Source organism: Lonchura striata, chromosome 1A, assembly GCF_050655825.1.
Source record: "Lonchura striata isolate lonStrDom1 chromosome 1A, ASM5065582v1, whole genome shotgun sequence".
In the NCBI taxonomy this organism is placed as follows: Eukaryota; Metazoa; Chordata; class Aves; order Passeriformes; family Estrildidae; genus Lonchura; species Lonchura striata.
Window position 1 is genome coordinate 20,243,660 of NC_140741.1, and position 13,338 is coordinate 20,256,997.

General features: G+C 39.4%; 1 protein-coding gene across 1 annotated transcript; it reads right to left on the bottom strand.

Annotated features, from left to right (window-relative positions):
- Positions 1 to 286: 286 nt before the first annotated feature.
- On the bottom strand, positions 287 to 6,310 carry STMP1 (short transmembrane mitochondrial protein 1). Its single transcript, XM_021551939.4, has 3 exons — positions 6,262 to 6,310; positions 3,162 to 3,215; positions 287 to 749 (listed from the first exon to the last, which is right to left on the bottom strand). Exons 1-3 carry the CDS (start codon positions 6,274 to 6,276, stop codon positions 669 to 671), a joined length of 150 nt encoding a protein of 49 aa, XP_021407614.1. The 5' UTR covers positions 6,277 to 6,310; the 3' UTR covers positions 287 to 668.
- Positions 6,311 to 13,338: the final 7,028 nt, after the last annotated feature.

Sequence of the window (13,338 nt, forward strand, 5' to 3'; positions counted from 1 at the left end):
ATAGAGTTGATAGACCTCTTCCATTTTAAGGGAAGAAAATTATTTGATAGATTCTTGACTTAATAAAATTGACATCCATTCAAATAATTGCAAATTTTTTTTTCAGAACTTACAACAGGATTTTTGCAGAATTATGGTTTCAAGAGAAGACATGAGTTTTACAATGGATGTGTGTTTTCTCACACACCAGAAGTTTTAATGGCTGCTTTTTTTGCTTTGCTTGTGTGTATGGCTTAAGGATAGTGAAGTACCACTGCTCACAACAAATGACAAGAAACTCTGAAAGTTACTTCTTGATGCATTTAATTTCTTTTGTGCTGTTCTAGGAGCTAGGGTATTATCAAGTGTGAGATTACAATTGTACCAGGATCAAAAGCACTCCAGTTGGATCAGGTAAAAACAAGTAACAAAATATTAGGAAAAGAAACACTGAAAAATACAAATCATATCATCAGTCACGCATCAGTTATAAATCCAAATTCTGAAACCCTTGAAAATCAGTCCCAGGAAAAGTTCACGGCCACCCTTTCAAAAGGAAAATATTCCAGTTCGAGGAGACTAAGAGTGGAGGAACTTCCCATGCCAGCCCTCTACTTCACCTTTGCTGCCCAAAAGGTAAATTGCATCCTTGGTACACACACAGAGTTGACCTGGGGAACGCTGCTCTTTCAGGACTTGTCATTAGGAGGTTTCTTCTTGGCTTCCACATCCTTCTTAAAATCTTCCAGCTTCTTTGCAATGTTAGGAATCTTTAAAGACAAAACAAAACAATCAAACTCCACACTATAAAAAATCCTGGGCTACGTGAGTTTCATCAGGAAATACCATACACACAGCAAGAAATTCCATAAAATTTGAACTGGTTTTAAAAAGATATTCCCAGTTTCTGTTACCTTAAACAGAGATTAAATCTAATAAGTATCAGGCAAACAGCAGATGAGGCTTCAGGAAATACTTAGATTATTAAAGGTATAAGTCAGTGGTGATGGGAACAGGAGGAAGGAAAAAGGATCACCTTACAAGAAATTTAGCAAGACCAGGCTGGCTTCCTGACTGAAAGAAGACAAGCTTCCAAGAATAAGCAGATTTAAACACTGATGCACAGACTTTCGAAGGGGAAATCAGATTGCACTATACTGGTCATAACCCAAGAGAAAAGAGATGTTCAAGAGCATCAAATATGTTCTCAAGATATTTATTAAGAAATATTTCTCCTGGTTCATCTTGGGGAAACAAAATTCTTCACTGGCTAATTCTACTGCATTGCAAATTGTCATCCTTTTGCAGTTTTACACCTGAATGAAAATTCAATTTACTGCTTGTGAGCTCCAAATCTTCAGCCTTCTCCTACAAATAAAATAATTTTGATAAAATAACCCAACAGTAAATTTCAATAACTTGAAAGGGAAAAAAAGCTGAAACTCCTAATAGTAAAGAAAAGATTATGACTAGCTATAACTGGGAAGTGATAATGTATGATTAAAACAAAATTAATGCAAATTTTCCACTCTTAGCTGTGAAAAAAAAAAAAAAATCTTGGGTTTTTACTTCATATGTAACCTGACCACAGAGCAGAAGTTAATCCAAACAGAATGCAGTTCCCTTATTGAATGGTCTCAGGCTGACAGAACTGGTAACAAGTTCCTCTTACCCTCCTCCTCAGAATTAAGCTCTGTTTGATCAATGAAATTAAGAGCCCAGCCTGACATTTAAATTAAACCAAGTGAACTCCACCACTCTCAGCAGAACCCTCCATGTAGTCATTACTAAGCACATTGTATGTACAGCTCCAGAATTATGACAAGCTTATATTAAATGTCACCTCAAACCAACCATCTTCAACACCAGCAGTAAAACTTCCCTGCTCATCCTGCAAGTCAGTGTTGCATTTCCAGGGAAATACTTCCAGCAAATCAAACCCTGAGTCCCCCTCTTGTGGCAATACTTTATCAGTGCTGCCAGCAAAGCACCATACAATGCTTGTGATACATTGACACATCCAAATATATTCTTATTACTACATTTTTGTAACACTGTAAAACATGTATTGGACAGAAACACCAGCCTTTCACTGGACTGTCAGGAAAAATCACCAAAGTTTTTGCATAAACAAGAGCAAAATGTAAGATTTTTTTTTTAAGCAAGATGACCTCAATACGAAGATGAGAGGAAAGCAAAACATAAATGTCACCAAAGCCTCAACAACTTTGTTTGGTTTTTTATTAAGGCCAACAAAGATTGCCTAAGAATTTAAAAAGATTCATATGCTAAATGTTATTAACTCCTCTAGCCAGTAAGTAAAGTGGCACTGCTCTTACAATGGATTCTGCTGACTTGGCAGAAAGTAGAAGCATATTTTGAAGGGTCAGCTTGAAATCTTTTTGCTCTCTCACATTGAAAACTGTTAACTGGGAACTGAAAAAATAAAGTTCTCTTTCCTTCTCACTGTGAGAAAAGAAGGAAAGAAAGATTGAAGGTAAATACACTTTTTGAAGTAGGAGAAAACACTGCATTTACAAAAAAAAGGCTGGCAAAACTTATTTTCATTATAGGTCCAGAAAAAAGACGTTTCATATGCCTTGAGAATTTTTATTAACAGTTATACTGACTGGAGAACACTGTAAGAAGACAGGCTGAGACAGGAAGCCAGTATTTAACGTTGGTAAAATCCATGAGCAATTGATAAACCTTTTCTGTTTCTCCTGTCTTTGCCTGTAGAAGGCTGGGCTCTAGGACTGAACAGAAGTTTAGGCTTTAAGCACTAGACTACCACAGATGATGTTTTGGTTACACTTTTTTTTTTTTTTTTTGCAATTAAGGTTGAAAAAGTCCGACAAGATCACAAAGTCCAACCTTTAAACAACTTTGTTAACTAGACCAGAGCATGAGGTGCCATGTCCTGTTATTCCTTGAACACCTCCAGGGATGGTGACTCCATCACTTCCCTGTGCAGCCTGCTCCAATGCCTGACCACTCTTTCAGTGAAGTAATTCTTCCTGAAGAAGTCTCAGTTCTCCTATAAATAAAGTCAGCATGATCTGCATTCTGTTCAAATAATATAAACCATCAAAATAAAGACTGATTCAATTCTAATTGAGGGAAAACAGCTGTATATTTTCAGTTCAGGACAGGTTTACTTCTGAGAATACTAGGATACTCACATCATAGTTCTGAGCCAGATACATCCCAACCACGTTGCCAAGCGTAAAACCAAGCTAAAAAGGAAGAAAGGGAGAAGAGTTAACATCCTTCCATCAAAAACTTATTGGCTAAAATAAAGAAAAAGGGATATTGCAAGTTATTTAATGAGTTTCAACTCCACTCCTATGTAATTTCTCATCTTTCATCCAGAGAGGTAGAATTTTCTCCATCTTCCTCACCAGAAACATCCTTTCATAATTTCCAAAGTACATTTTGTTATTCAATCCACATCCCCAAGACTATTTGGATCAAGCTGTGTTCATCCTTGTTAGGTTCTCTACACACCCACAAAGGCAGTAACTCCTAGAAAAATGTGGGAGACAGCAGCAGGGATCTACATATCACAGACTTCTTGGTCCATGGTGGGAAAGCCTAATGCAACACCCTACTAGAACAGCGCTCAGTGTTGGAAAGGGACATACGTGTTTTAGGATGAAGTAAAAAAAACCTAAAACTTCACAACATGAACTTAAACTGATGTAAACTTGCTTCTTCTCTTCTGCAGCAACAGCTGTGCATCTTCCAGACAAACCCTTCTGACCCCAAGAGATTAGTTCTCAGCCAAATCCACTCTGCTCTAGGGGCTCCTCCAAGGCAGTACAGCTGGCTGGAAGCTGGGCACAACCTCTTCTGACAGCTGTGCAAACTTATAGCTGATGAAGGGTGTCCATAAAAATGCATTTCCATAAAAATGGAAGTAAAGCCAGAGCAAAACACAAGCAGAGTTTCTGGCCCAGACCCTATCTGCCAGCTGAGGAAAATCCTCAAGCATAGTAACACTTCCAGAGTGAAAAAAATTCCTCTCTTCAAAGGCAGGTGATGAGATTTCATTCAGCAGCTGCTCAGTATCCTACTTTTTTTTTTTTTTTACTTCAAAATAAGTCTGCCTTATACCATGAAAGCTCATTTAACTGTTTTAAAAGGGGACACTGCCAATATTGTGCTCTCATTCATTGTTAGTAGACAAATCACTTTTTGTAACAGCTGAGGACAGTTCTATTTAAAGAGATTGTTATTGCTCATGGTCACTGCTGACAAAATAAGACTATTTTAAGAAAAATAAAACCACAGTCCACAAAACAACTTTGCCATCACTTACTGACCAGACATCTTTTCCAGGCCCAAAGCAGCACAGCTCATCTTTTCTGTGATCCAGACTCCAAAAGCAGCACTGGTGAAAATCTATCTACAGAAAACTAAAATTGGCTGAGAGCTGTCATATGAACTCTGACTGCAAGTTACCTCAGTATTTCCTTAAACACATTTTTGGTCTTATTCCTTGTTTACAATTACTTTTTAAAATCTAGCCTTAACAATTTAAGAAGAATTATTCTTGTGTGTACTGTCCTGCTTATCATGTGCTCCTGTAGTTTCAATTACTAGCTAAGTACGTACTCTGGAAGATACTAACAAATAATGCACTGATGAAAACCAGAACTGTGGTTCCTCTTAATTCAGAGTACCACTCTAGAAGAGGAGAATTTCCTCTATCTTTAGCAGGGTCTGGGAAACCATGTGGAAACACAAACCAGATCCTTGTTTATTAGCAGTGTTCTAGCTTTAATCCTACAACCTCTCTAATATATGTCATATTCTGCTGTGAGATAACCCTTACTCAGTAGAGATATTACTGAGATCAGTATTCCCTTAAACTGTACTCCATTATTAGAAAGTCCAGCACTTGATCCACTCAGTTACATTTATTTTTAGAGCTGACAATTCAAGCAGTGGGAAAAAAAAAATCACTACTTAAGACTTCAATTATATGGAAAGCCAATGAAAATGTGCATATTCACTAAAAACAACAGGACAGAACCCCCTGACTGAGGGTTCAGAGTCTTCCAATTTACACCCAGCATTTCAAGGTGCTTTGTAAACAAATGGCTTATTTGAAGCTTAACACTGGACTGCCAAAACATAAGGTTTGTGAGATTATCCCTTTATCTCTCTACTACAGCCCTAACCAGGGAGAGCAAGAGTCAAACATCCAATCTACACCCAAGCAGGGAAGAAACCCAGAATTAGTATATCTTTTGTCTAACAGTCATGCACTAATGAGATGTTGTAATTATAAAGTATTTTCATCTAGGAAAAAAAAAAAACAAAACAAAACAAAAAAACCCCCACTTATTAGCTGAAAGCAGTAGAGCTGATAAACACAGAAACTTTGAGAGAGGCTAACCACATATAGCCTTACTGAAGGTTTCCATTGGGGTGCAGAGGGGATTATAAACAGCTACAGAAATGGCCGGGGTTTTCATACTTGTAATTATGAAGCTGGGATGACAACATGCCTCATTTATTTATTATCTAAAAACAGGCAAGACTATCCCTATTTACAACAGGCCATCATTTCTTGCTCTGTATCAACACCTGCTATGAAATTCATTAGCCAGCTGCATTATCTACCCCAACGAAAGCTGAAGTCTAATATTCATTCTAATAATTCTGCTGCTCTTCGGGGCAGTAATGAAATACGGTCTGCAGCGCTACACTTTTAAGGGTGCACAAAACGGCAAGGGCTGACGCCCTGCTGTCACTAAAGCAGAGAGGCGTTTCTGCTTACACACAAAAACCTGAGCAGCAAAGGGGAGCATCACTGCGAGCAAGCAGAACCCCCGAGGCAAATTAAGGGCACGGCCTGGAGGAAGAACAAGCCGTGGAACTCCATTTTCAGAGCAGCTTTAAGGCAGCGCTCTGCGAGAGCAAGGGAGGACGGGTGGGAAAGAGCGGGAGAAGGGAAGGAGCGGGAGAAGGGAAGGAGCGGGAGAAGGGAAGGAAGGAGCCGGAGAAGGGGAGGAAGGAGCGGGAGAAGGGGAGGAAGAAGCGGGAGAAGGGGAGGGAAGGAGCGGGAGAAGGGAAGGAAGGAGCCGGAGAAGGGAAGGAAGAAGCGGGAGAAGGGGAGGAAGGAGCCGGAGGAGGAAGGGAAGGAGCCGGAGAAGGGAAGCTGCCCAAGGCTGGGGCGCTGCCGGGCAGCCGAGACCGGGCGCAGCCGCCCCGCTGTCAGGGCCCGGGGGTGGCCGGGCACCACGCCCTTCCCCTCGGAGTGCAGAGCCTTACCAAGAACTGCAGCATGGTGCCCGCCGCCCGCGCTGCCGCCCCGCCCGTCAGCGGGGAAGCGAGGCGGGGCGCCGCTCCCCTTCCGGGCCCGCCCCCGCCGCCATGGCCGGGCCGCGGGGCCTGAGGGGAGCCCCCCGCTCCTCAGGGCTGCGCGGGGATGCCGCGCGGTGGTTGCTCGATTATATTTTTTTTATTATTTTTTAGCTTGCGTGAGGAGTTGTTCTTTGTGAATCACTTTGGGTTCAGCTTCTTTTAATGAGTTTGCTTAATTCATTGAGATTTGCGTAGTGAGTAGCGGTTAGGAAGAGTTCTCCTGCTGCAAGTCAGTAAGGGATGGCAGGCTGGGCCGCAGATTGTTTCAAAACTGTTTTTTCGACCTCGCAAGTTTTTAGACAAAAAAAAAAAAAAAAAAAAAAAAGCAAAAAACAAAAAACCGAAAAAGCAAACAAAAAAAAACCCTCAAAACCAAAACAAAAGCAAAAAACCCAAAATAACCTAACCCCCCCCCCCCCATCCCAACAAACAAAAAACCCCCAAACAAAACAAAAATCCACCAAACCAAAACCCCCCCTTTGAGATAAGTAGATTTTTGAGGTGTTAGTTTGAGGTATTGGGAAAGTCTGTCCTGAAAGTTAACTCACATTACATCTCAGTTCCCAGAAAGCTCAAACGCTCGATCTAGCAGCAAACATGTAGCACCTTTCTTGGGAAGGTGCCGTAGTGAAGTAAAGAAGTATCTCCTTCCCACTGCAGGGGAGAAAAAAAAAATAAAAAAAGAAAAAAGAAATGCTAACTTCTTTTTTTTTTTTTTTTTTTTTTTTTTTTTTTTTTTTGTGTGTGTGTGTTTTGGTGATACCCTGGTAAGGATCCAGACTCGAGACAACTTTCTCCTGAATTTCAGGGTGTTCCAAAGCTGTTATGTTCTTCCCTCCCTGAGAGAACTGAAACCTGGAAACTACACAAATATTTGAATGGATGTGGCACAAGAGCCAGGGCTGGGCTTCCTTGTCCTCTGGAATGACTGACTCTTCTAGGAGTCTCACAAATGAGCTTTGTTCTGGAAAGAAGAGCAAATGAGCTGCTAAAAACTATTCTCCTAATACTGAAGCCTTCTCCATATGTGCAGGATCAGAGCACTGAGATACTATTAGACTCGAGTCTGAGTCCATGTCAGAAATCAGATGGGGCAAACAAAGCTTAAGTAGTTATAATGCCTCCACAGTATCATCACAGGGAGATAAGGTTCATTAAAAATGTTGTTATTATGTTTGGGCTATAATTAATCCAATATGAATCAAATAGACAGTCTTGGCTCAACATTATACAGTTTTTTTCCTACATGCCATGAATTTCCTCAGTGACATTTAGCGGACTGCCAAATTTTTTTTTTCCTTTAAAGTAAAACTATTTCATTTGCATCAGCCATTGCTGAATCATTTTGGGTCAGAGAGTGTAGAGGGTGGGTGCTGTGGATGGTTAGTTGAAGGAAAAGCTCAGTCTGGTAGTTTTAAATGCAATAATTATGGTTTTATAAGTGGGGCCAGTGCGGGGAGCAGCTAAACCAAAAACCAACCCAAACCTACTTTTTTTTTTCTGCAAGGGAAGACTTTCTCAATGTTATCTACTATGCTCTGGTATTCTGCAAGTACAACCACTCCCCTGAGATGTGCAGAAAACTTGTTTGTCAGGAACATGTTGGCTACTCAGCATTATTTATTGCTAAATCATATTTGAAGATGCATTCATGTTGATTTAATATTGTTTTTACAGAGCATGTACAGTACATATGTAGTCCACTCTATGGAAAGTGAGAATACCTTTTTTAAAGGATAACATTTAATTTGCCCCACTTTTACAATAAGTTTGCTGGGTTATGAACATACAAGGATGTTTTATATATTAGGCCCAGCAGAAAAAGAAGGGTGTTCTGTCATGATATTGTGACAACTGCTAACAAAGAAGAGTTTATATTCTGATATCCCTGTAAGTCTGAGCGCCTGGACAAAATTTGCCTCAGTGTGAGAGAAGTGGCTGACATTGCTGCAGGGCCACTGTCTATAATATTAAAATTTATAATTAAAAGTTATGGAGATCTGAGGATATCTTTAATGACTGGAAGAGAGCAAATTTCAGACACATCTACAAGAAGAGCCCAAAAGAAGGCCCAGGAAACTAAAGATTCTTTAGTGTTGCTTAAACCCCTGGGACAGTGATGGATCAGCTTCTCCTAGAAACTATTACAAGCCAAGTGAAGCAGGTGATTTTTCTGTACAGGCAGTAAATATGTGATTGTCAGATCTGAAAGCAGCACCAATAAAATATTTGATGTGAAAACTTTTGATAACTGTGCTGCAAATATCTGAGAGATTATTTGAATAAAGTTGTAGTATTAATTTAGCCATCATGAGGATATAAGCAAAGCAAGGTTGGTAGGGAGGAATAGTATTTTGGCATTCTAACTGGTATCCTGAGGAGAAATGATAAGTTTGCTATAGAAGACCTTTCTCAGGGATGAAAATTATTTAAGTCACAGAATATAAAAACTAATTTTTAAAAGTATTATCTTTTTACTTTGACAATAAATAATATACAGTTTTGAATGTAAGTCCTCGGAATATGTATGTTTAACTGTCTTTTTAATACCAATCTTCATTTTCCGTGTGCAGCTGGAAAGGGAAATCATACTTCCTTGAGATAGAAATTTTGTAAAATAAACACCAGATGGAGCCACAAAACCATCTATTAAAATTTCTGTTACAGTTTTATTGTGTTTAATCTGTACGTTTTGGTTTTAGTTCTGTCCATTTTATTTGCTTTGTTTTAGTAAAATGTCTTTTACAATCTGTGATGTGGTTTCAAGGTTTCTGATAAGTAATTATCCAGGACTCTTTTGTCTTGCCATGGAGACATGCACTATTATAGCACACAATAGATACAGAATGTATTCTGCACTTGACATGTATTGAACAATATGTAATAAGGATTCAGAACTGCAGGGCAATAAGCTTGTCAAATATTTAGTAGAACTTATGACCTTTCATTATATCAAATTTAATTGTGTAATACCTCAAAAAAATAGGTAGCCTTTCATCTCAAATCTTTCATGGTAGAGGTGCAGTTTATTGTTAATTAAAGATGTTGAAAACATCTTTTCCATAATAACTCCCAGTACCTTCTGTCACCTCTTAGTGGCTGTATCCCAAAGTATCTGGAGTTCTCAGATAAATAGCCTACTACATTTCTGACAGAAAAACAGAAAGCATCCCTGACTCACCATATAAGATTGTTTAAGGCCAAATTTTCAAAGGTAGTTATGACTAGAAGAGGTAGTTGGGTTATGGTGGTTCATATTCGCCGTGTCAAAGTCAATTTTTACACAGAGCTCTCTGAGAGCCAAAGCTGATTCTGTACACTGGACGCTGCCTGGCTTGTGTGAATGATTTGTCAGAGGCAGAGAGCAGCTTAGTCCTTCCTGCCAACCCTCAGCCAACCTGCAGTGTGTGCTCCCCTCTGCTGCCCTGGAGGAAACAGGCTTCAGCAGCAGCTGGGACAGGGAGATGTCAGGCACTATTGAGCTCAGAGCAAACTCCAGAGTGCACTCCAGAGCACTCCCTTCTCCTAAAAGTGCTCCTTAGCAGGAAGAGGGAAACTTTAAAGCATGAGGAACATGAGCCCCAGGAGAATCAGAAGGGATAAACCTACAGCAGGTTTATCCTGAGCAGCAGAGCTGAGGGGCAGCATGAATCATTAATTGGAGTTGAGGGATCTGTCACACTCCCAGGGTGACACAACAATGCAGGACCATGGCCCCACTTCAGTGAAGATGTTTGTGCATTTCCAATAAAATGAGAAAGTGGTCCTTGCTCTTGTGGTATGGTCTAATGATTGAAGTTCTAATTCAGTCTATGAATTTAAACATCTATGGCTTGTTCCTCTCTAGAGTAACTCCACAAGACCCTTGGCACAAGGGGAGGGAATCAGAGGGACTTGTGAAGTAGCTAGAGAACACATAATACAAGCAATATTTTATGTGCAAAATAATAGTAATGAGATGCTCTTCCAACAAATCAACCATGGGATTTGAAATACTTTAAATGAAAAAAAAAAAAAAAATTCAGCCACACTTTTTGTTACTTGTAGATTCATAAAACTGCACTTCCTGACCCATTTAGCCATTCATTCCATGCTAGCATTGCAACTTAATCTTGCATTTCAACAAATGGTGATCTGCAAGCCCTATGAATTTATCATATACCTTGAAACTATCTCACACAGTGATATATATATATATATATAAGCCTGTGGGAACTCAAAATGTCTCTCAGACATTTTTAGAGGTTCCAGGCCTTAGTCAGAAGCATTCTAGACCCTGGCAGACAGCTGAAAAACAACTGTGATTTTGAGTTTGAGCCATGGAATGAATTACTAACTTTGGAGGTGGAACAAGCAATCACAAAAGGTTAGATAGTATAGTAAAAGTAGTTACGAAGTAGAGGGGAAATTTTTTTAGTATTGTACAGAGGGGTTTTAGCACATGTACAGGGGGGTTTTCACTTTGTACATGGGGGTCAGAAGTTCTAAGATGGAAGAAAGTGGGCTGAACCCATCCTTCTTCCTTCTTCTTCCTTGCCTCCATGTTCTTGGTGATGTTAGCACTCACAGATTGGTTTAGAGTAGAAAAACACTTGGCAACGTAGGTAGTAGGTATTGGGGAATAATTGTAAACATGTTATACATAATATATCTTATAAAAGATAGCAGCAACCCTGGGCAGAGAGAGAGACGAAGAAGACAGCAGATAGAGAGGATGTCAGTGTGTGTGTGCCTCTACCCAGGCCACTGATCAAATAGCTGCAGTCCAAGAACATAATCTGTTAGATAACTAGCAATAAACTGCCTTGAGACCGAACAGCTAAGCCTACAGAGTTTTTCTTTGGAAGCATGGGTTGGAAGAAGAATTTCACCACCACATGAGGACCCAAAGCAAGGCTGAAGTTCTCACATAAGCCTACAGATAGTTGTAATTTATCTGCTTAATATCTGACCACACATCTTAGTGCCTCTGGTTTTACCCATGTAAATGGCTCTGCTTTATTCTTTTTTCTCCATTCCTTCAGTATATTTATATATATAGGCAACTTATATAGACTTACTTAGATTTCAACTGTTTCATCATGAGGTCAGTCAGATGCTGGTGCAGGTCAGAGAGGCTGTGCCATATCCACCTTTCAGGTTTTCTTTTTTCTTTTAATGGATGAAACATATTTTTCAGTCTTTGCATACAAAAATAAAGAAATCATTATCTACCCTGCCAGGAGAAATGGAAACCTGTTCAATATAAGTTCCAGTGTATAATGAAAAAAACCCCTCAAGCCCGAAAGACTAATGATTTTATTTATAGGCAGGGTGGTGGAGTATCTTGAATGTAAATGAGTCATGATTTTAAGTTTTTACTCTGGAGCTACAACATCTAGAAATGTTCTTGAAAGAACTCCTCCCCCAGCCAATTGAGATGTTCCCATGAATACATGTCCCTGGGACTAGAAATTCAAAAATTGGAGGCTGAGTCGAGCAAGAAATTATTGAGTAATGATACCTTTCAGCTCTAGCTGCTGGGCTGTGGCCTGACAAGGACAATATATGAGAAGTAGATGATGTATGAGGAATATATAATTCTCCAGTGACTCATGGAGAGGCATAATTGCATGAGCAGATAATAGATATGAAATGAATTCCAGTCTGTGCCAGACCTACAGAGGGCATGGGTGCCAGTCATGCAGATTTAGCTGGTATTTCAAACTGTAGCTGTGCATGCAGCTGTGGGAGCTCCTGGTTCAGCTCCTTATATTCTGGTTTAGAGACTATCATCACAATCACATCAGGTGGGAGACATTGGGGAAATATTCCCATCACTCATAGCATGACAGCAATCACCTGCGCACCAGTTTTCTGAAATTGTTTCTCAGAACAGCAATAGAGCTTTTTAAGAACTCAAATCCTATCAAAATTGCAGAAAAATGAGCAAAGATAACCTACTTATAGCTAAGCTTTCTTGCTGCAGCTAAGACCCCGAGTGTACTCACAGGCTCTACAGACTTGGCTACCACCCCTGGGTTGTGAGACAAAACTGAGAATCCTCACTGGGCCCTCTGCCTTGGATCTGAAGCTAACTTGCTTTCTGCTGCTAAGGTGTTGCTGGCTCCTAAAATAATTAAATATTGCAGTGGTATTAGCTAATGGTGAAGGTACACCAGTTTATTTTCACATGTGTTCAAGAGTCATCCAGAACTTCTGGAGTTAAGTTTATGACATTGCACACAAATAAAACACATGCAAGTGAAACATACAGGAATTTCAGAGTGATGATCAGTAGAGGGTGCTCTTTTCCTGAGCAAGAATGTAAGAAATATTTTGAAATTATCAAAAATATTATCAACATCTTCCAATTTTTTTTATTCCAGAATTAGGTAATATTTATTATAAATTGTTTCAAACACTTTTTTCCTTCCAAAAGTCACTCTGGATTTTCACTAGATAAGAGAGAAAGACACTGGTTTAACTGACCCACTTCATTACACTTGGTGGAATAATCTAATTGTGTTGCACTTTAAAAAGACACCCTTCAAAAATAATAAGATTATCTGTCCATATTTTAATTAACTCTCCTCTTTCTATCATGAGATTGTTTGTTCTGCTTTTTATAAAAACAAAACAAATCCAACCTGTCAACCCAAAATCCCAAGCCCCTTCAACTACCTGGTGTTATTTTCTTAGACATTGTTTCTTCAGATAATTAAAATAATCTGAATTAAAAGAAATCAACTAAAGAGTGACCTGTTCTCTTTATAGTAGTAATGTCAAAAAAAAGAGATTTAAAAAAAAATGCCCCAGGACTCTTTTCTTGGAGCAACTTCCAGGTATGCAGTGAGAAGTTCAGGCGATAAGGCACAGATGTCATTCCTTTGCAGGACTGTGGCTCTAAATATTCAATTAATCTCTGACACAAGAAAATCTACACTGTTTCTTTCTGCTGAACCCTGTCCACATTTCTTTTTAGTCTTCAGTGCAAATAATAAC

Bases quoted from the DNA above. Each gene is read 5' to 3' on its own strand.
- STMP1 (XM_021551939.4), bottom strand. The intron at 750-3,161 runs GTGAGTATCCTA...TTGTCTTTAAAG, and splicing joins ATCTGGCTCAGAACTATGAT to ATTCCTAACATTGCAAAGAA.